At 40.8% G+C, this 22,741-nt stretch overlaps 4 protein-coding genes and 1 long non-coding RNA gene across 5 annotated transcripts; 2 read left to right on the top strand and 3 right to left on the bottom strand.

Annotated features, from left to right (window-relative positions):
- Positions 1–209: 209 nt before the first annotated feature.
- On the bottom strand, positions 210–1,422 carry LOC136249739 (dnaJ homolog subfamily C member 27-like). Its single transcript, XM_066041845.1, has 6 exons — positions 1,293–1,422; positions 1,162–1,244; positions 1,045–1,114; positions 823–987; positions 496–776; positions 210–450 (listed from the first exon to the last, which is right to left on the bottom strand). The coding sequence occupies exons 1-6, from the start codon at positions 1,362–1,364 to the stop codon at positions 318–320; spliced, it is 804 nt and encodes a 267-aa protein (XP_065897917.1). The 5' UTR covers positions 1,365–1,422; the 3' UTR covers positions 210–317.
- Positions 1,323–9,898, top strand: LOC136249725 (replication factor C subunit 1-like). Its single transcript, XM_066041823.1, has 20 exons — positions 1,323–1,471; positions 1,575–1,631; positions 1,674–1,788; positions 2,710–2,743; positions 2,794–2,938; positions 2,992–3,072; positions 3,168–3,248; positions 4,512–5,451; positions 5,844–5,941; positions 5,999–6,113; positions 6,449–6,540; positions 6,588–6,725; positions 6,857–6,952; positions 7,100–7,189; positions 7,247–7,401; positions 7,463–7,577; positions 8,070–8,215; positions 8,267–8,348; positions 8,548–8,679; positions 9,535–9,898. Exons 1-20 carry the CDS (start codon positions 1,469–1,471, stop codon positions 9,844–9,846), a joined length of 3,027 nt encoding a protein of 1,008 aa, XP_065897895.1. The 5' UTR covers positions 1,323–1,468; the 3' UTR covers positions 9,847–9,898.
- Positions 9,839–15,206, bottom strand: LOC136248369 (ankyrin-2-like). The gene is made up of 2 exons (XM_066040153.1): positions 13,176–15,206; positions 9,839–11,980 (listed from the first exon to the last, which is right to left on the bottom strand). Exons 1-2 carry the CDS (start codon positions 15,185–15,187, stop codon positions 9,895–9,897), a joined length of 4,098 nt encoding a protein of 1,365 aa, XP_065896225.1. The 5' UTR covers positions 15,188–15,206; the 3' UTR covers positions 9,839–9,894.
- A 47-nt stretch (positions 15,207–15,253) lies between these two features.
- Positions 15,254–16,842, top strand: LOC136249746 (uncharacterized). The gene is made up of 2 exons (XR_010698321.1): positions 15,254–15,382; positions 16,574–16,842. It is a non-coding gene; the product is annotated as an uncharacterized lncRNA (long non-coding RNA).
- Positions 16,843–20,544: 3,702 nt separating this feature from the next.
- Positions 20,545–22,732, bottom strand: LOC136249728 (protein fem-1 homolog A-like). Its single transcript, XM_066041834.1, has one exon. It carries the CDS (start codon positions 22,629–22,631, stop codon positions 20,613–20,615), a length of 2,019 nt encoding a protein of 672 aa, XP_065897906.1. The 5' UTR covers positions 22,632–22,732; the 3' UTR covers positions 20,545–20,612.
- Between the last annotated feature and the right edge of the window lie 9 nt (positions 22,733–22,741).

Below are 22,741 nucleotides of genomic sequence, written 5' to 3' on the forward strand. Positions count from 1 at the left end.
GCCCAATGTCTTCCACAATCTCATCATTTTAGCTGTTCTACCAAGAGATTCATTGTACTACAGGACAGCAAACTGAGTATCATCTTTGACTTGCTACAAGTGCATGCATCAATTCTACTAACTGCATCATTATTACAATCAGACATACTGAACCAAGTGGTTATAATAAAATTGTATAAAATTATTTAAAGATATTTAGAACATCTGTAATATATATATGCATACAATATAGTAAGTGAGCCCATGCCCTGATAGCCTCAGGTATTAACTGTATTGAAGCCATCATCATATCACAGTGTTGTATTTTCTGTGTAACATTATCTCATAGTACCGAGGATGTCATCTTTAGCTTTTGTCAATTTCTTGAAAGCTTCATCACTTCCAGGTGCCAAATTTTTATCAGGATGCACCAAAATGGCATACTGCTTGTAAGCCTTGATCACATCATCTCTGCATAAGTGAATTACATTATGCCACGTAATTAAAGGGTCTTACTTGCTGCTTCCCCTTTTGATGCCCAGCATTTCATAGTTGTCCATAGTGTTTTTAATTACACGTACTGCTTCAATCTGTTCGTATGTGTATCCCAATTGTGATGGGTCATTTTGTGCCTTGCCATTTCTGGCCACTATGTCAACAGCTTGTGTAACTAAAGCTCTAAACATTTCATTGACGTTTTGTCCTGAACAGCATGATGTCTCAAAATAGGAGAACCCTCTCGTTTCTGCCCATTTCTTCCCCTCCTGATAAATCACTCTTTGTTTATCCAGATCGACCTAAAGAAAAGGTTATTACATAGTTTCCATGCTGTGGTTCTACCACCTTATTGGCACACACTACACAAGGTATTGTGCCAATGTCTTGTGGGTTTGGCATGTGTTTTCTGAATTCGGTAATCCAGTCATCCAAGGCATTAAAACTGGTTTGGTTGGTGACGTCGTACACTACTATAGCACCATTCACATCCTTGTAGAACTCATTACGTACCTGCACAAACAGCACCATTGATACTCACATACTATACATAGTACATGTACAGCTCACATCATAAAAGAAGGGCTGTCCCGCCATGTCAAACACGTCAACTCGTACTTCATAATCATCCAACATCACTCTAACAACATTATGACGTCATAGTGACAAAATGTTAAACTCGCCCACTTGGCAACGCCATAGTCGATGCCGATTGTTGCCATGTACTTGGAAATGAAACGTTTTTCACAATATCTCTTTATCAGACAGCTCTAATGGCGAACGATACTTCGCAATACAAAATTTAATAAACACTAAACCTTGCCGCATTCTGCTGCGCCTAGTGTAATCACCTTTATACGGATGACTGTCGATAGTTTGTTCTCCGTCATCACTTCGGTATGAAACGGTTGTGGGTTTGAATTTTTTGCCGCGCTTTGTTCGCGCGCTCAAGGTCGCAGTTCGGATCATAATCATTGATATACAACATTGAGAAATGGTGAGATGATAACTATTGGCATGTGTGACTGAGCACAAACTAGTCACAATTTTGTTTTCCCTGTAAATTGTGCTCACTGATCACGTGATGTGTTATGTTACAGGATATACGAGATTTGTTAAGGGCACAGAAGGAGAGAGCTAATAAAAAGAAGCAACAGGTAAAATATATGGGGTAAGGTGGTTGTTATTCCATTTGTTAGCAAGAGAAACAAGTTCCAGTAATTATTGATGATGATGATGACAATGATTTTCAACAGCCGAAGAAGCAAGTAGCTGCAAAAAGAAAGAATAAATCACGCATACAATATGACTCAGGTGTGTGTGTGTGTGTGTGCGCGCGTGCGCACGCGTGCATGCATGTGTATAGTGTACTTGACTGGCATGACAATGTAAATGGTAGTTTGCTTGCTGTTTACCAGGCGCGTGCCTTTGGCCGGCTGTGGGTGCGCGCCTGGTTTACTGAAATTGTTTTCATAAAAGTGTGTGTGTGTGTACCTATCTACCTACCTATCTATGTTTGTCCGTACGCACCCACGTGAGCAAAATAGTTAAATAATGGTAAAAGCAGCTTTTACGTAAGAAGTAAAAGCGAAATGAAGTCTGTACTAAACTTCTGCACAAGTGAACTTTGCTCTGAGGTGGTTTCTTTTGAAATACGGATGTGGCAACTATTCTCAGGCTTTGTAAACTACCTTCCCTTTGAGGTTTTCAGGCGTTTAACAACTGAAAAACAATGGTGCAGGCCTCGTACACTACCAGGAATAGCCTATCGCTTTGAGTTGAAAGGGGGCGTATCCCTTACGTACACGAACAAAAATGAAGAGCAGCTATGAGGCTTTGTCGAGAGAATTTGTGGGAAAAAACACGATAGTCAAACTATAAAACAGTTTAGAAGATACTTCTGTGCATAATATGTTGGTTAAAGCGGTTTGTTTAACAAGCACTTCCTTAGCAGTGCATAGCAACGTAATTGAACGAATTACGAAAATTTCATGAATTATGAAATACAAGAATTAGCTAATAATATTATTGTACAACCAAAACTCAAAATAGTAATACATAGTTGGTTAATTCATAGTAGCATATACTATCTATGGTTAATTCCAGATGAATTAGATACTGTAGCTGCATGGCGCCTGGTTTTTAGAGGTAGCACAACATCAACTTGTATATGTTCTGAAGTTGTGTTGTATAAGCTTGATGGAGGTGTATCTATGTACTCTACTGTAATTACAGATTCAGATGAGGACCCAATAGGAAAGAAACACAAGTAAGGAAATGCTTTACTATGTACACATCAGAATAGTACTCTGTTACCAGACCTGGTCCCAGCAGCACCAAGGGAGATGGTAGTACTCATGGCAAGTCGAGCTCACCAAAGAAAAGAGCAGTAACCTCCTTGTCTGAATATTTTGGGTCAGCTCCGGTGAAAAGGAGTGAAGTAGCTGTTAAGCGAAGTCACAAAGTGTGTCATCACTATAGTCATGGTGTGTAAATTGTCATGGGTACTGTTGTCAGGGAGATGGAGGGGGTCATAAGAGCACAAACAATGACACTAATGTCATACCTGATTCACCTCCACACTCTGGATCACATGATGTAAGTAATTTCTATCAGTGCATATGAGTATAATGCTGTTCCCCTGGTGTGTCCACTTTGTGTGTATGTGTCTCTGTCATGCTCATCTGTCACAGGTACAGCAGTCCAGCAAAACTGCAGCTGCTGGTGTCCAAAAGACATCAACTACTGTTGAGAAAAAACCATCCCCAGTTAAGGTAGAAATACAGTGTATGTTTATGATGAAGAAATACCAGCTAAAATGGGGACTTTCAATGCACTAGAATTTGAAGATTTTGCCAAATATATATATTGTTGGGCCTACTATTTGCAGGGTTACAGCATTTATGGATTTAGTGAAAGCAGTGATTGTTTTAAATTCTAACTATACAATGGATTTGATATTTAAATTAACACCACACCTGTTTCACTGCCCATACAAAAATCTCAATAGTAGCAGTGAAATTTATCCTGTATTTCACTGGTAGCAGTGAAAAAGTTGTAATTGCAATTTCATTGGCTAGAATTTATGTTAGCAATGTAGCGCCAATTAGTGTTGACGCTTGTTTAGTACATAGTGTCAAATTGCGTACATACATAGCAACGCTAATGCACAACATACGTATATGCAGTGTATATGCAGCGAGTATGGTATTAACTGGGAATAGCATGAGTATAGCAGTGAAATTTGGGATAAATACCACGAGTGTTGTATTGGAAATGATAAATTTCACAAGGCGAAATGGGGATAAATTTCACGAGGCGAAGCCAAGTGAAATTTACCATTTCCAATACAACAAGAGTGGTATTTATCCCAAATTTCACTGCTACCCATGCTATTACTAGTACAAATAGATAAATAATACCGTATACCTCATGGGTATATTTCAGGGTTTTGTCCTCAGTCAGGATTTTCACATTTTAAATTTCATGGATGCCTCTTAGCCCAGAATTTTTTGCATTTTAAATTTAATGGATTGCTATTGCTCGATTCGAAATTTTGTTCTCAACCAGCTATGAAGGGTCTGCATTGATATTTACTTCAATCATCGTACAGATTGCTAAAGCACGTCTGAACCATGTAGCACAGTAGCAGCAATCTCTGTACGAGGCATACCGGTAGTCTTGCAGTAGGCCAGCTTCGTTCGTGAGCCACGCCCACTTGGGAAAGTGATATGGTTTGTAAGCATATGTAGAGTTCACATATGCCTACAACACTATCACACACCAGGAGCCACACTGATATTAGTTTATTAGCAAGGTGAGTTGAAGTTTGTAGGACTACATAAATTTTCACGTGATAAAATTTCACAGTAGTTTTACTGACCGTGAAAACCGTAAAAATTATGTACTGCAAAAATTTCCAGGTATAGGGTAGTTGTATGGATAAAACTCTTGTTTTACTAAAAAAAAAAAAACTAAGCATAATGATACAAACCTATATATGACTGTAAATTTGTTCATTTCTCTAATTCTAATAGAGGCAGACATCTCCCTCCAAATCAGAAACTCCTCCTGCCAAGAAATTGAAAACACTAGCAGACAAGAGAAAGTTGTCAAAGCCAACAGTACCTGATGCACCAGAGAGCGAAGGAGTGAAGAAGACAACCACTAAACTACCCACTGGTGATAAACTACCAACTACTTCTACAGAATCAACATCATTGTCTACAACATCAAGTAAACCAACAGAACAGACACCTACAAAGCCACCAGCTCTTCAGAAAGCATCCAGCAGTAGTGCTTCTAGGGGACAGCAGTACAGAGCTTACCTCAACCGAGCTGGGCCTTCTGCCCCTGGCTCTAAGACAATACCCAAAGGTGCACCTGGCTGTATGACTGGATTAACATTTGTCATAACAGGAGTGCTTGAGTCGCTAGAGCGAGATGAGGCGAAGGAGCTGATAGAGAAATATGGGGGGAAAGTCACACTGTCAGTTAGCAAGAAAACAAGTTATGTTGTGGTTGGAAGTGAACCAGGACAGGGCAAGTTGACCAAGGCAGCAACTTTTAACACTAAACAAGTTACTGAGGATGAACTTCTTGATTTGATAGGTACCCTACCAGCAAAGAAGAACAGTTCCACAACACCAAAATCTTCTGCAAAAGGGAAAGGAAGCAAAACTAGTGTCACACCTAAAACACAGCCAGTCGGTGTCAAGAAACTACCTGTCACTTTTGTTGACTTGGATACTGAAACTTCCAAAGAAGAAGCACTTCCTGTGTCTAAGGACACGCTGTCTGACTCTAAGAGACCACCTGAGCAGTTGATGTGGGTGGACAAGTATCGCCCTGAGGCAACCAAGCATGTCATCGGACAACAAGGAAACAAGAGTTGTGTCAAGAAGTTGCTTAACTGGTTGCAGAATTGGGAGAAGAACTATCAGAAAGGTATCAAGAAAGGCACTGCTAACAGTGGAGGTGTGTTATTAACTTTTAGATCTTCAGTGCTAGAAAAGAAATGAGAATAAAAAAAAGTTGGTTTTCCCTAACAATTGTGGAAACCAGAATTCATTCATGTACAGTCTGACCAAAACAATTTTTAGTCAGCTGGATATTAAAAATTCATCAGAAAATCACCACTGTTTATACTGTCCTTATTGTAAAATTTTCTCTCTTACTGTTTTAGAATACAATAAGGAAAATGTCAGTGTGTAGTGCCATTTGCAATATTCAGTCAACACTGATATATTACTTTCTCTGTCAGTATAAAATGTGTGTGATAAGTGCAATTACAATTTCACTAAGATTTTAAAATCTAATGAATTGTGTGATGTACAAGTTCAGCATATAGTCCTTAATCATTTTTTTAGCTCAGTATGGAAGAGATGATGGCAGCACGTTTAAAGTTGCTCTGCTATCTGGTCCACCTGGAATAGGCAAGACCACGACTGCTACTCTTGCTTGTAAGGTAAAGGAACAGTGACGCTAGTTGTGTGTACTGTTGATGAGTCGTCTGTTATTGTAGGAGTCTGGGTACTCTTTTGTGGAGATGAATGCCAGCTCTACTCGTAGTAAAAAGAGTATGCAGGAGCAAGTTGCCGATCAACTAGGGACCTGTTCTATCTTAGCATATGATAAAAGTATAGTGCTATGTGTGTAGCCAAGTGGTTGGAAGCCTGGTGGTTCCAGGTTTGATGTTCATGATTCTTGAAGATGCCCAGTTGCTGTTGTTTTCTTGAGTAAAATACTTGACTCAATGCTCCAGTCTATGTATGGGACTATGTATTAACTGTAGTTCAGCTGTCTATGTCTCACATAATGGGTGAGAGCCACATCTTCACCTGTGAGACATGGTATAGCCTCTTGTGGGGGATACTGCCCTTAGAGGTTGCCTGCACAACTGTTAGAACCTGTGCGTGTGTTTTCGCTTGGTAGGCATGAGTAGTACAAAGCAGCTAAATAGTCTTCACTGTAGGGAGTGATTCAATAGATGGTGGTAAAAAACATGTCCTCATAATGGATGAGGTTGATGGGATGGCGGGAAATGAAGATCGTGGAGGAATCCCTGTTAGTGCACTGATGACTCTGCACAGTAACATACATGTGTGTTTCAGGAATTGATCAAGTTAATCAAGACCTCTCGGATTCCCATCATTTGTATCTGCAATGATAGACAACACACGAAGATTCGTTCTCTCGCTAATTATTGTTATGATCTTCGGTTCCAGAAACCCAAAGTTGATCAAATCAAGGTATTGTATCGTGTGTTGTATACAGTGTGTGTGTGCACGCGATTTGTGTGCATGTGCATGAGCACATAATATGGGTTATTTCTGTTGCTATTACTTTTTGCACATGTGATCATTACCTCCTGGTGTGTTAGGGAGCAATGATGAGGGTGGTATTCCGAGAGCAGATCAAGATCACAGGTAGTGCACTGGAGGAATTGATTGTGGCATCTGGCCAAGATTTGAGACAGGCAAGCAACAGTGCATACACCGTACTGCTATTTTATGACGTAGTATACAATTGCTTACTGATCTGTCATCCTTAATTTCAATGAAAGAAAAGTGTTTGATTGGTGGAGTATGTAGTAGCTATTTTGTTGTGCTATGACACATTTTAGGTGTTGCACAACTTGTCCTTGTGGAGTGCCGGCAGCAAAGCTGTATCCAGTGAGCAAGGAGCAAATCGTATCAAGAAAGAGCTGAAACTAGTCAGTTTAACAAGATTAGATGTAGCTGTGTTCTACTGTGCTGTTGTCATCTTGCAGGGTCCATTTGATGCTGTTAAAGAAGTATTTGCAGCTCATCCTTCTGGTGGCTCAAATGTCATAGCTGCCAAGTCTGATCTATTCTTCACCGATTATTCCATTATGCCACTGTTTGTTCAGGAGAACTACCTCTCAATTCGTCCAACCAATGTCAAGTATGAGTGGCAACAATCTTAAGTTCTCGTTGCTAAAAGAATCTGGTTCATCTTTTTGTAGAGGGAGTATGGCTGTGATGGACCAGATTAGCAAAGCAGCTGATGCCATTTGTGATGGGAATTTGGTGGAGAAGCATGTGAGAAGCCTCAATGACTGGAGTCTGCTACCCACCCAGGTAAGGGGCTAATTATCATACAGGAAGAAATTTATGAAAATTTACTGCGTGTTATCATAAACATGGGTTGGCAGACTTAATGGCTTAATGTTCATTGACCAGTAAATCTGTAGCACTGCATATTTCAAGTTGCAACAACAGTTACATTTTATATTTTGATCCATGACTTTATATTACATTTGGTGGGCAAGTGGCAACCAAAAACTGCATAGTGGAACCTGTGACCTGTCTTAAAGGCCACCTGTACAAGAAGTCCACCACTCTATAAATAGTTTTCTAATTAAGAAATTATACAGTAACCCAGCTACCTGATTTTAAGGCCTGAAATTTGGTCCATAAGTGACTGGCCTAGACAGGTTCCACTGAACATGCAGAATAGTTCACAAGAACTATGGCAAGGCATCCCCTTCACAATACCCTGGGGTACTTTGGTTAACAATCCTGGATGCCTTGACTGTTTCTCAGTGTGATAGACGTGTTTGTTGTTTCTAGGCTGTCTTCTCAACAGTGTTGCCTGGTGAACTATTACAAGGTCATATGTCAGCAAAGATAGCATTCCCTCAGTGGCTAGGTAACTTTTCCAAGAGGAACAAACATCAGCGACTACTACAGGAGCTACATTCTCATTCGGGCTTGAAGTAAGCATCTTACAGAATGTTATGTGACCAGCCACACCCATTTTCATGCAGGACATCTTGCAACCGGTCCGAGCTGGGAATGGAATATCTACAACATTTCCACTACCATACCACAAGGCCTTTGCTAGATGATGTAAGTAGCACGATACGATGTTCATACAGAATTGATTAAATTTGAGGAATGTAAATTCTTGTGCTACCCTTGTTAATTTTTTACCAGTGTGGTGCCATTAGTGTTTAAAATACTTTTCATCTTTTGCAAAATGTTTTACATTCTCATAAAATTCTGCATGTACAGTGTATGGCCTGGGATTACATGTGAATGATGGTAGGCAGACAATGGTGCTAAGACAACTGTGTCATTTCTGGAACAATACGACCTCACGAAAGAAGACTGGGACAACATCATGGAACTATGCAAGCTGCCTGGCAAACCAGATCTTTTGGCGATTATTCCACCAAAGGTTTGTGTTACAGTTAGTGTACCTGGGAAGGGACTTGTCCATTATGTGACTGGATTTTGGAAAAACAATCTAAATCACACATGAGAAGTTTTTGAGATAAACAGTTTTAAATAGCAGGCTTCAGTGTATAAAATTTACATGAGATGCATGAATTTATTGCCTTTCAGACCACTTCCAGTACTTGCAGCTGCTTGTAGCATTTCCCACCAAGTAAAATAGAAATTCTGAGCAGTTAGGTATGCGAAGTAGCATCACAAGTGCTCACAAAGGGGCAAAGTATGGGGTGTGGTGTGGTGGCCTAGAGATAGATTTTAACATGGAGGCAGACCACAATTGAAGTCAGACACAAGATTACAGGGCTGTGCTGACTTCGTAGTGGCTGATATGCAGTAAAATCATCACAGAAATACTATATCAGGGCATCCACCAGTTCATCACTGTTTCTTGTCAAGCCAGGACCTTTGCAAGACCAGAAACCGCCATTTGATCTCACCACACCACCCAAAAAATATGTCTCTCAAAATCAGCTTTGAGTAATGCTCTGGGTCTAAACCAATAGTGTGGTAGCATAGCTATCCACTAGTGGTGTTAGTGATGTGCAATTTGGATCGGTTTTTGTAAGATCTGGTCACATGTTATGATGGTTATCTTTACTAGCCTCAAACAGCAACAAACATTCTGAGTGAAAATATTCACTTTTTCATGTTTTCTAAATTCAGTTGTGATTGAGCCCCGAATTAAGCAAATCATCATTATTTTTATGTACTTAACAAATTATTACCTCATTTCACAAACACAATATTTTTGAACATGCAAACTGTTTGATGTTACTACATGCACTCTTTCCATTGGTAGGTCAAAGCAGCATTCACTAGAGCATACAAGGCAGCTCATATAGTAACCCCATACAGCTTAGAGACAGCAACTAAGAAGATATCAGTTGGTAGACTACTGAGTGAAACAGATGAGACTTATGGCGAAGAAGCCATTGAAGATGAGGAAGAATTGTTGCAATCAGCAGATATCAGTCATGATGCCATGATCAAAGTGAACCAAGGAAAAGGGGCTGGCAACAAGCCGGGCCCATCAGGCTCCAGTAAACAGAGGAAAAAAACTGCCGACACTCAAACTAAGAAACATAAAACTACCACTAAAAGGAAACAATGACATATAGTTTTTGCTCTAAAATTAAACAACAATTCAATCAGTCAAAAATCAATTAGCAACAGTTGCTACTGCTTTCTTGTCAAATAAAGTAACAAAGTTTTTAATGTGTGTGGGTAGGTTATTATAGTCAATGCCATGTTGCACTAATGTTCTACAGCATTGTGATGCAAGTGACATGGGTCCATCCATATACAACAGAGCTTTCACCTGATCCCATTTAGCCAGTAATACAGCATCCTCTCCGGCTGCATTAACAACATACGGATTGCAGCCATGTTGTAAAAATGGTGGGAGCAATTGTGGATGACTGTTGAGGTGGCAGGTAGCAACAGCAATATGGATAGGTCTGTTTCCATCTTTATCAACATCATAGAGTGCTTTATCAGCTCCCCATTGAAGCAACGCTGTGACTAATAGTGACAATTGTTCTCCAGTGTCTTCAGCCACAGCTGTGTAGAAAGTGCTCTTCCCTCCAATGGAGAAATCACTCACAGCCATGTGAAGTAAGGTGGACCCTTTTGGAGAATGTAAGTGACTGGATACTAATCTTTGTCCAAGTTGGCTGCATTTCTCTGACCACATTCTAATATCCTTCAACATGTATGTGTCATAACGCAACCAGATATACACCAGGTAGAGAATGAGTTGTAGTGTAGTGTTAAAATCATTGTTGTCCTTAGTAGAGTAACCTTGTACATGGTCTAAATGGTGTAATATAAACTCCATGAATTTGGCAAATGCTGGTTCATACTGATAGTCTTGTGTCATGGCATATAACCCATCCACCATGAACATCAGGTCCCTGTTAACATCTTTCTGAATGCCACACACCAAACTGGGCCCCAGTACATCAATCTTGTTGCTGTATCGATACATAGAAGTAATTGCCTTGTGCCAGAGTAGTTCAGAAAGCCTAAAATCTTGCAGACGACAGTGGATAATGCCCCTCCGGACTAAATAATAAATCACACTTGTGTCAGAATAACCCATTATTCTTTCTCGGATGATCAAACTCTGAAAGCTATACCAATTATCCATCTCAAGAGGATAAGGGAACTCTATTTCTAGGTCTTCCATGCATTGTATCTCTGTTAAATTGTAGAGTGCCTCTGTAGGGGGCAGAAATTTTGGTTTGTAGCCACAACTCTCTCTGACCTGCAGTGCTCTCACCCAGTATTGCTTTGCATCTCCTGAAAATACATTTCTACTTGTTTCAGCAAGTGTTGCTCCAAGCAAAAGGTAAGCTTCTGAACGGCATTCTGGAGGGCACTGTTCAAGGTCACACAAATGTTCCACTGCTTCTATTCTGCCAGATGAAGCTGCCAAGATTGCAGGGCAAGGACTCTCCCTAAAATGTTCAAAATCATGTTCCAAATAGAACTCCGCTGTGATGCCACGGTCAAGCAACATTTTCAGGATGTCTGTGTGTCCTTTTGCAGCTGCTATATGCATTATGGAGTGGTTGTAGATGTTTTTCATGTCTTGTTGAGCACCTTTATCAAGTAGTAGTTTTGTTGCCTCTATATGTCCTTTCATGACAGATATTAACAATGGACTCTGAGCCAGAACACTGGCATAATTCAAGTCAGCTCCATGCTCTATTAGAACATTCATTGTGTCACAGTGACCATTAAAGGCCGCCCCTCTCAGAGGCGTTGAACCAATAGCAGTGGGTTTGTTAACATCTGCTCCAGCGCCTAGTAACATCTTAACTACCTCGACATGGTTTCTTGTGGAAGCACCCCATAAAGCAGTAGCGCCTTCCACTTGATTTTGAGTGGTCAGGGATATGATAGTCCCTGTATGATTGATGTCAAATGAACCAGCAAATCTTTGTAGAAAGTACTTGACGACTGGGACATTTCCGTAATGTGCTGCTGTCACAAACGGAGCGCAGTTTAGGGCGTCGCTAGCCAGAACAATCTGTCCAGTGAGCGGAAAAGTAACCACTTTATCAACCCACTGCTTCGCGTACTCGTAGCCTTCATATTCTGTGGGGTTTGTTCTCAAATAGCTGGTCAAATCTCGCAAATCATCTGCAGGAACGACAAAACTCTGCTTATCCATCTGATTATTTCCATTTATTAAAAACGTAATGAATACAACACAACATAAATTACAAGTAAAATGGTAACTAAATACAAAATTAACTCTACTACTACAAATACAGTACCACTATAACTACTACTATTAACTAAGGGTAAAGGGGATTGTCATCATCAGACCCCTGTAGAGTCCAATATCTAATGATCATCCTTGCATTGTAAGTCCATAAGGCAACAGACAGTAGCTGTTGGAGGAGATTCTTTTGTGCCAACTTGGGAGGAACGCCACTACGGGGGGTGGTTCGGTCAGCAATGGTGTTTAAGGATCTCAAAGCAAATGGGGTCCATGCAGACTCCAAAAGTTTCCACTACTAAGGGAATAAAATCAGCTCCTACCTTCATTACAGCTGCCAGATGTTTCTCATCCTTGGCCAACTCTTCAGCTGCAGCAGCCATCCCAGCACAGGAAGTAGAAGAGGAAATATAAGCAGGCTGAGTAGTACTGTGTATGGAGACATCAAAATAGGCAGGGCGACCATTCTGGAAGTCAGGGTGGAAGATATCACCAGGGCGTAAGCCATCATTATAAGAAGCACGCTGCTCTTTGAGAACCCCAGGGTGATATGCCATACACCTGACTTGTAATACAATTAATGTCACAATGTTTTACGGATTTGGTAAGGAACGTAGCCTTTCATGCCTTTTGGTTTGCCCATAAATATGGTTTGCCTATTGCTGGGACTAACATTGAAACCCCTATGCAATGTTAACAGCTGACAACTAAACGTATCTGTCTTTCTTCATCAGCTTTTGTAACATTGTGAAGTTCACACTTCAGTATACTGATAAGGAATAATTTAGCTACGTCCTCTTGCCTAACTGTTGATCATATTGTCACGAAATCTGCAGGAGCAAGACGATTAAGATTATCCTGAGCATGCATGTGTAGAAGTATAATGCTCATAATATGCTTTTGGCACTGAATTGAAATGAAGTGCCACCCCTTGCTCTAGCTAAAGGGTCCTGCAACTTAACCTGTGAAGCAGAAAGTCTATAATTTATGTGAGTCCAGTAGTCAGTCCTATTATCTAGTCCAGTGAATATCATCCCAATCAGTTAACCAAGGAAAAGAGATAGGCAAGCCGGGCCCCATCAGAATCTAAGATAAATCCACCACTCAAACTAAGAAACATAAAATTAAAATCGAAAGGAAACAATGATTGTTTTGTCTAAAATTTGAAAGCAGTAAAAATATGCATAGCTACTTAAAACCAGAAATAAAGTCAGTTAACAGTTGCTATAGTATTCTTGTCAAATAAACTAACATAGTTTTTAATGTGTGTGGGTAGACTATTACAGTCAATGCCATGTTGCACTAATGTTCTACAGCATTGTGATGCAAGTGATATGGGTCCATCCATGAACAAGGAGGTTTTCACTCGATCTACTTTAGCCAGTAGTACAGCATCCTCCCCGGCTGCATTGACAACATACGGACTGCAGCCATGTTGTAAAAATGGCAGAATCAATTCAGGATGGCTATCGAGGTGGCAGGTTGTAGTAGCTATGTGTATCGGTCTATTTCCATCGCTGTCGACATCATAGAGTGCTTTATCAGCTCCCCACTGAAGTAATGCTGTGACTAACAGTGACAATTGTTCTCCAGTGTCTTCGTCCACAGCTGTGTAAAACGTGTTATTCCCTCCGACAGAGAAATCACTCACAGCCATGTGAAGTAAGGTAGACCCTTTTGGAGAGTATAAGTGACTGGATACTAATCTTTGTCCAAGTTGGCTGCATTTCTCTGACCACTTTCTATTATCCTTTAACATGTATGTGTCATAACGCAACCAGATATACACCAGGTAGAGAACAAGTTGTAATGTAGTGTTAAAATCATTGTCATCCTTAGTAGAGTAACCTTGTACATGGTCTAAATGGTGTAATATAAACTCCATGAATTCGGCAAATGCTGGTTCATACTGATAGTCTTGTGTCATGACATACAACCCATCCACCATGAACTTCATGTTCCTGTTAACGTCTTCCTGAATTTCATCCACCAAACTGGGCCCCAGTACATCAATCTTGTTGCTGTGTTGATACATAGAAGTAATTGCCTTGCGCCAGAGTAGTTCAGAAAGCTTAAAATCTTGTAGACGGCAGTAGATAATGCCCCTCTGGACTAAATAATAAATCAAACTTGCATCAGAATAACCCAATATTCTTTCTCGGATGATCAAGCCCTGAAAGCTATACCATTTATCCATCTCAAGAGGATATGGGAACTCTATTTCTAGGTCTTCCATGCATTGTATCTCCGTCAAGTTGTAGAGTGCCTCTGTAGGAGGCAGAAATTTTGGTTTGTAGCCACAACTCTCTCTGACTTGCAGTGCTTTCACCCAGTATTGTTTTGCATCTCCTGAAAATACAGCTTCACTTGCTTCAACCAGTGTTGCTCCAAGCAAAAGGTAAGCTTCTGAGCAGCATTCTGGAGGGCACTGTTCAAGGCCACACAAATATTCTACTGCTTCTATTCTGCCAACTAAAGCTGCAAAGATTGCAGGGCAAGGACTCTTAAAATGCTCAAAATCATGTTCCAAATAGAATTCTGCTTTGATGCCACAATCAAGTAACATTTTCAAGATGTCCATGTGCCCTTTTCCAGCTGCTAGATGCATAATGGAGTGGTTGTAGATGTTTTTCATGTCACGTTGGGCACCTTTATCGAGCAGTAGCTTTGTTGCCTCTAAATGTCCTCTCACGACAGATGTCAACAATGGACTGTGACCCAGAACACTGGCATAATTCAAGTCAGCTCCATGCTCTATTAGAACATTCATTGTGTCACAGTGACCATTAAAGGCCGCCCCTCTCAGAGGCGTTGAACCAGTAGCAATGGGTTTGTTAACATCTACTCCAGCGCCTAGTAACATCTTAACTACCTCGACATGGTTTCTTGTGGAAGCACCCCATAAAGCAGTAGCGCCTTCCACTTCATTTTGAGTGTTCAGGGATACGATAGTCCCTGTATGATTGATGTCGAATGAACCAGCAAATCTTTGTAGAAAGTACTTGACGACTGGGACATTTCCGTAATGTGCTGCTGTCACAAACGGAGCGCAGTTTAGGGCGTCGCTAGCCAGAACAATCTGTCCAGTGAGCGGAAAAGTAACCACTTTATCAACCCACTGCTTCGCGTACTCGTAGCCTTCATATTCTGTGGGGTTTGTTCTCAAAAAGTTGGTCAAATCTCGCAAATCATCTGCAGGAACGACAAAACTTAGTTTATCCATAGATACTACCTGTACTAGACTTATAATAGGGATTGGCAACGCACTATAAAATTATTATTTTCGTATATTAATGCGCGTTTCGCTGTTTCGCTGGTGAAGTAAAAAAATGGAGGAGCCTTTGAGTGACTGGCACTCGAGCAGGCGTGCAGTGTACGTATTCTTCGTGCGTTAAAGCTGAAACTATACATTGGATGGGTAAGTTTCTTATTTGTGTGTTTTAGCGCGCTGTCATTTTGTTGTTTACTGTGGAGTTCAACGCTATTTACCGTTGGGAAATTACAAGAAATTCACAGTTGGAAGACCACCTAAAAGCCAGAGGGAAGAATATGACAGATAATGATCTAGTGTGTGCTCTTTAGCAAAGGTCTCAAACTGGGTTTTTGGAATTACGTTGATGCTATTGCTGAAAGCTTTGCTTTAATGTGTGTGTGCGTAGCGTACTATTACCGAAAGCTTTGCTTTAGTGTGCGTGCATGCATGTGTGTGACTTTGTAGTACAAAAGTGTGTGTGTGTGTGTGTGTGTGTGTGTGTGTGTGTGTGTGTGTGTGCGTGCGTGCGTGCGTGCGTGCGTGCGTGCGTGCGTGCGTGCGTGCGTGCGTGCGTGCGTGCGTGCGTGCGTGCGTGCGTGCGTGCGTGCGTGCGTGCGTGCGTGCGTGCGTGCGTGCGTGCGTGCGTGCGTGCGTGCGTGCGTGCGTGCGTGCGTGCGTGCGTGCGTGCGTGCGTGCGTGCGTGCGTGCGTGCGTGCTGCATTACCAACACACAGGTGTGGTAATGAGAAAACAATGAGTGACATGTTTTTTGAATTTGTTTCAAACAAATTACCCTCTTCCTGAATATAATTATGCATATAATAATGCAACTTGACTTAATATGACTTTTACCAACTACCTCAGTAAACAATCTAATGAAATTGCATATTGCACAAAGGTATCTAATCTCCTTTGGTATTAGTCTTACGTGCCAGACATTTTGTTTGGGGACTGCAAGTAAATTACCTGGTCACTGTTCTCCATATTCCATGATCACAGCTGGAGTGTTGACAGGGCTAACTCTACACATTGTATAGTTCACATTCTTTGCACAGCAAATGGTTGAATGTGGATTACAGCCTTTTTTTGCTGAACTTTGAAAGTACCGTGGGCTTAGGTTCTTGACTTCCCCAATACAGGGTTGAATCTGGTTCACTACGCATATGTAGATTTATCACTTTTAGTGCAAAAATATGATGACATAATTTATTGTATTTTGGGGAAAACTGTGCAACAGAGACCAGGAGTCTTTCCTGCTGCCCACAAACATGTCTGGCAGGAGAAATTACTCTTGTGTAATGATTTATTTGTGGTGTGTTTATGTAGTAGTCTTATTTTGATTTACTGTAATGCTAGGTAAGCTGTTAACAACTGAGTGAACAGTTGCAGAACCAACAGACCTGCTGGCAGACTAGATTTAGTCAGAAGTATAACACAAAACCAGCTGCAACAGGCCCATGCAAGAGTAGAGCAAGCAGCAACCTCCTAACCTCCTAGTCACATTTGCAATGTTTACTGACATCATGTAGTTTCATATGACATGTAAATAATAGCCTGGCAAGGTATTGTTATTTGTAACTTTGAATTGTATGGCACATGAATCAAAGTTGTGTAGGGTGTAGAAATTGTGCTATGTTTGATCCTGTGTGATAGTACTGCCTCATGGATACGGGATCTCCCTCATTGTTGAGACCAAGGATGATGCTTCACTGACTTCAAATTCATGGTCTGGTGTACATAATAGGTCTTACTCCTACTAGAGTCCAGGAGCTGTAAAAGGAGGGGCGCACCCAGTCCGCTACAGTATCTCATTTGAACTTGAGTGGTCTAAACTGATGGAGTGTAATCATCAATGCTGACTTCAAAGGTTCAGATATACTCTACAGTCAATAACTGTAATAGAACAGTCAGTGCTTGAAGTGTGAATAATTTGTGGTTCTGTACAGGTAAGCCAGAGAGATGTGAGGATGTCCTATAGTTAAATTCATGCTTTAGCAGATTAGCTACAGCTTCTCGGCATACTTTTGTCCAGATACAATTTGGAAGAGGGAAAATTGTTCCGTCCCAGATCCGCCATTAGAAAGATAGCAAGAGAAAGTTATTAATCTCAGCTGCTTAACTCTCATCTAGTCTTCTCACTGTCGCAATACGAGAGATAAATACGCAAGGCACCTTCACTGCACCATAGATACACTACCTGGCATGCCCCTGCGGTTAGTATATCTATGACTGCACTGCATAAAGACGTAAAGGCAGGTTTCACTTTCGTACTAAAATTCCATCACGCATGCTAGCAAGAATCCCTAACGGAGCTACGCACCTTTAAAGACTAACGCTTCGTGGAAACACACGAAACATTCTCAGTAGCATAGCGGTGACTTGAAATTTCCTAACAGCATTACGGGAAAGCGAAACGCGGATTATTTCCGTTTACGCCTCCGTTGCCAATCCCTATTGTAAGTGTCTAGTATCTATGGTTTATCCATCCTTTTTCCCTTCGGCAATCAAAATCTGGAATGATCTACCCCAAAATGTGATTGACTCCAATGATATTGATCAGTTCAAACAAAAACTAGCAATTAAATTTGTCAACTTGATTATTTCGAATGTAATCACACGCCCCTTGCGGTCTGAGGAATGACCCGGAATGACAGTTCTTGTAATACAATATCACAATGATTTACGGACTTACAATTGTTCATCCCTAGTGTACAAGAAATTACGCTATTGTTTATTCTAGGATTTCCGCTCCTTTGGGGTGGAATCAATGCCGGAAAGCTGTTTATGTTGTAGCTATCATGAATAAACAATTTCTGTGTGACATTCTGTGCATTTGCCATAATTGTACAATACTATGAAGACTCGGGTTCAGACATTAATAATTAAATCATTGAATCATTGACAAACACGTGTTACTAGACATAAGCAGGCCTGTCAACCCTCACGGATTTACCGTGAGACTCACGATTTCACTACCAAGCTCAAGGTCTCACAAGCAGTAGCCCTAAACTCACGGATTTTTAGTTCAGCCTACCAATTCTCACGGATCATCACCGTAAAACTTATGATTTCTTTCACTTTCAAGCTTAGGCCAGAGTCAAAGCTCTTAGAATGCCCTTTCAAGTTCTCAGGGGATTTCCCCAGGTATGTAATTGTGGTACAACTAAGCAAGATCACGTGGTTATAAAGGCAGGCATTGTGGCGTGGATTCGCCTTCGGCCTTCTATTATATTTAATACCAATACATTGGAGAGTATTTGGAGCAAGATCTGGAGTTGATTTTAAGCAGTCAGAACTCTGATCAGAATACCAACTCTGAAGTGCTTGGTTTGCACGTCACACAAGAGACCCCACACGAGAGCACCTGCTTTCCTGGATTTGTAGCCGGTATGTTTTATGTGTTTGGAGTATTTTATTTACTTTCAGCCCCTAGGATGAAATTGACACATCTGTAATTCATCACATGATATTATAAGCACCTAGTGGCTTACAGTCTATTTCAGGCTGGTTGTCCATGTAAGCCAAATGCAAAAAAATATCACGTGAATAGAAATAACCAATGAAATTTCACACCAGGTGGACGGCGCTAGTTTAAACTGAAGGCTGCTGATCTCATTGGCTACTTTCAAGCACGTGACTTTTAATACTTTGTTTCTCTAGTCAACCAACCGGAAATAGACTGTACTGGTATATCAAGAACGTTCCATAGTCCGGTCACATGTTACAACTTCACAGCAATAAAAGAGTAACTGTTTCAACACAGTGACTTCCGAGTAAGTACATTTAGCTGGTGAAATAAGACTCGTGCACACATTTACTGCAGGTCTAGCTATTCCATGCATAGATTAGTGATGCACAACATGTTTTAAATCCTATATTGATGCCCATATGAAGATGGGCATGTGTATATGTGTTGCATGGTAAAGGTGGCCTACCTGCCCATTGTATGGGTATGGGGGCTGTTGTGATTTGCTGTTTCTGCCTATAATAATGTGCAGATACAGCAGTCTATTCTGGATGTCAAGACTGAGTCTCAAGGTTTTTCTGTTTCCTAGGTTGGTAGGCTTGCATAAGTAATATCCATTCGGTTCCACATGGGGTACTAGCGTACTTTCATAAGTCACTCTGATATAGAGTTCAGTCCTGATAGCTATACATGAAATTGACAATTTTCTGGGATTAAATCTGGGGCTATTTTTGCTGACCACCACTTTGAGAGCAAACTAGATTGAATTTGAGGACAATTTTGAGAGTTAATTACTTTGAATCCATTTAGATAACAACTAAGAAACTAGGTAGTAGATATACTTAAGCTCTCAGACCATCACATAGGAACTTTTGGCAGTCGTATGTGTATACCTATAGGAGATTTTGAACAATCTGATACTGAATCTGTAAGGTTGTCAATGTGTTTGCAATTATTTTTTAACCCAGGAAATTTTTACATCTTAAACATTCTGAGGTTGAAATCTGAAGGCACTTTTGTTAATTTTGTGTCCTATGTTTAATCTAAGTACAGTGTAGTACTCACTCACAATTTTAGGGGGTGAGTCTGAGATTTTAGGGGGAAGTTCTGCCCTAACAGCCCTAGAATAAACACTGCATTGCGTAGCCCAGAAGAGACCTGTACATTCCTTCGGATGAACTCTCTACAGGATGACTTGCTACTTAGCTACGGATCATGAATGTTCTAATAGCAGTATCTCAGTCGATTCTCAATCAATCAGTATTAACTGCCTGCATTAGACAGGGTTTAAGTTTGCCGGCTGGCTTATGATCATTTATTCACAAATCTGAAATCTCATTGCCATATATAGTTCAGTGAAGATGGTTTGCCTATTGCCAGGACTATTAATGCTGAAACCACTAGCTATGCAATCAGTGTTAACACAGTGACAACTAAACATACCTGCCTATCATCATCAGTTTTCAGCCTTAACATTGTAGTGAAGTTCAGTCAGTTTACAAGGCTGGGAATATAACTTGTTAACTGGTCACAAAATTTGTAGGTACAAGACGTAGATTATCCTGAGCATGCATGTGTAAACAAACGTGATGCTCATGATATGCTTTTGGCACTGAATTGAAATGGAGTGCTACCCCAGGCTTTGCTCTAGCTCAGTAGAGGGTCCTGCTAGATTTATGATACAAGGAGGTTTATAATACAAAACCTGTGAAGCAGAAAGTTAGAAAGGTCTGAAATTTATGTGAGTCCAGTGAATAGATATGAAGCCACTGATGAGAAATTATCACCCCAATCAGTTAACCAAGGAAAAGAGATAGACAAGCCAGGTCAGAATACAAAATAAGAAATATAACATTACAACTGAACGGAAACAATTTTTTTTGTCTAAAATTTAAAAGCAACAAAAAATACTTCAAACCAGAAATAAAGTCAATTAACAGCTGCTATAGTATTCTTGTCAAATAAACTAACATAGTTTTTAATGTGTGTGGGTAGACTATTACAGTCAATGCCATATTGCACTAATGTTCTACAGCATTGTGATGCAAGTGACATGGGTCCATCCCCAAACAAAGAGGCTTTCACTCGATCTACTTTAGCCAGTAGTACAGCATCCTCCCCGGCTGCATTGACAACATACGGACTGCAGCCATGTTGTAAAAATGGCGGAATCAATTCAGGATGGCTATTGAGGTGGCAGGTTGTAGTAGCTATGTGTATCGGTCTATTTCCATCGCTGTCAACATCATACAGTGCTTTATCAGCTCCCCATTGAAGCAATGCTGTGACTAACAGTGACAATTGTTCTCCAGTGTCTTCGGCCACAGCTGTGTAAAAAGTGCTCTTCCCTCCGACAGAGAAATCACTCACAGCCATGTGAAGTAAGGTAGACCCTTTTGGAGAGTATAAGTGACTGGATACTAATCTTTGTCCAAGTTGGCTGCATTTCTCTGACCACTTTCTATTATCCTTTAACATGTATGTGTCATAACGCAACCAGATATACACCAGGTAGAGAGCAAGTTGTAGTGTAGTGTTAAAATCATTGTCGTCCTTAGTAGGGTAATCTTGTACATGGTCTAAATGGTGTAATATAAACTCCATGAATTCGGCAAAAGCTGGTTCATACTGATAGTCTTGTGTCATGGCATACAATCCATCCACCATGAACATCAGGTGTCTGTTAACTTCTTTCTGAATACCATCCACCAAACTGGGCCCCAGTACATCAATCTTGTTGCTGTATCGATACATAGAAGTAATTGCCTTGCGCCAGAGTAGTTCAGAAAGCTTAATATCTTGTAGACGGCAGTAGATAATGCCCCTCCGGACTAAATAATTAATCAAAATTGTGTCAGAATAACCCATTATTCTTTCTCGGATGATCAAGCTCTGAATGCCATACCATTTATCCATCTCAAGAGGATACGGGAACTCTATTTCTAGGTCTTCCATGCATTGTATCTCCGTCAAGTTGTAGAGTGCCTCTGTAGGGGGCAGAAATTTTGGTTTGTAGCCACAACTCTCTCTGACCTGCAGTGCTTTCACCCAGTATTGCTTTGCATCTCCTGAAAATACATTTCTACTTGTTTCAGCCAGTGTTGCTCCAAGCAAAAGGTAAGCTTCTGAACGGCATTCTGGAGGGCACTGTTCAAGGCCACACAAATATTCTACTGCTTCTATTCTGCCAGATGAAGCTGCCAAGATTGCAGGGCAAGCGCTCTCCTTAAAATGCTCAAAATCATGTTCCAAATAGAACTCTGCCTTGATGCCACAGTCAAGTAACATTTTCAGGATGTCTGTGTCCCCTCCTGCAGCTGCAGCATGCATAACGGAGTGATTGTGGATGGTTTTTGTGTCTTGTTGAGCACCTTTATCAAGCAGTAACTTTGCTGCTTCCAAATGTCCTCTCATGATAGATGTCAATAATGGACTCTGACCTAAAACATTGGCATAATTCAAGTCAGCTCCATGTTCTATCAGAACATTCATTGTGTCACAGTGACCATTAAAGGCCGCCCCTCTCAGAGGCGTTGAACCAATAGCAGTGGGTTTGTTAACATCTGCTCCAGCGTCTAGTAACATCTTAACTACCTCGACATGGTTTCTTGTGGAAGCACCCCATAAAGCAGTAGCGCCTTCCACTTGATTTAGAGTGGTCAGGGATACGATAGTCCCTGTATGATTGATGTCAAATAAACCAGCAAATCTTTGTAGAAAGTACTTGACGACTGGGACATTTCCGTATTGTGCTGCTGTCACAAACGGAGCGCAGTTCAGGGCGTCGTTAGCCAGAACAATCTGTCCAGTGAACGGGAAAGTAACCACTTTATCAACCCACTGCTTCGTGTACTCGTAACCTTCATGTTCTGTCGGGACTGTTCTCAAATAGTTGGTCAAATCTCGCAAATCATCTGCAGGAATGACAAGGTTTTCCTTATCCGCCATATTTATTTGCTAAAACAGAAATATGATAGGGGGGCGTGGTTACATCGAAACGACGCTAGCATCCATGGTTAGTGCTTTTGACGATGTATTAGAAAGAATACTGAATTTTA

This window comes from Dysidea avara, chromosome 3 (genome assembly GCF_963678975.1).
Source record: "Dysidea avara chromosome 3, odDysAvar1.4, whole genome shotgun sequence".
In the NCBI taxonomy this organism is placed as follows: Eukaryota; Metazoa; Porifera; class Demospongiae; order Dictyoceratida; family Dysideidae; genus Dysidea; species Dysidea avara.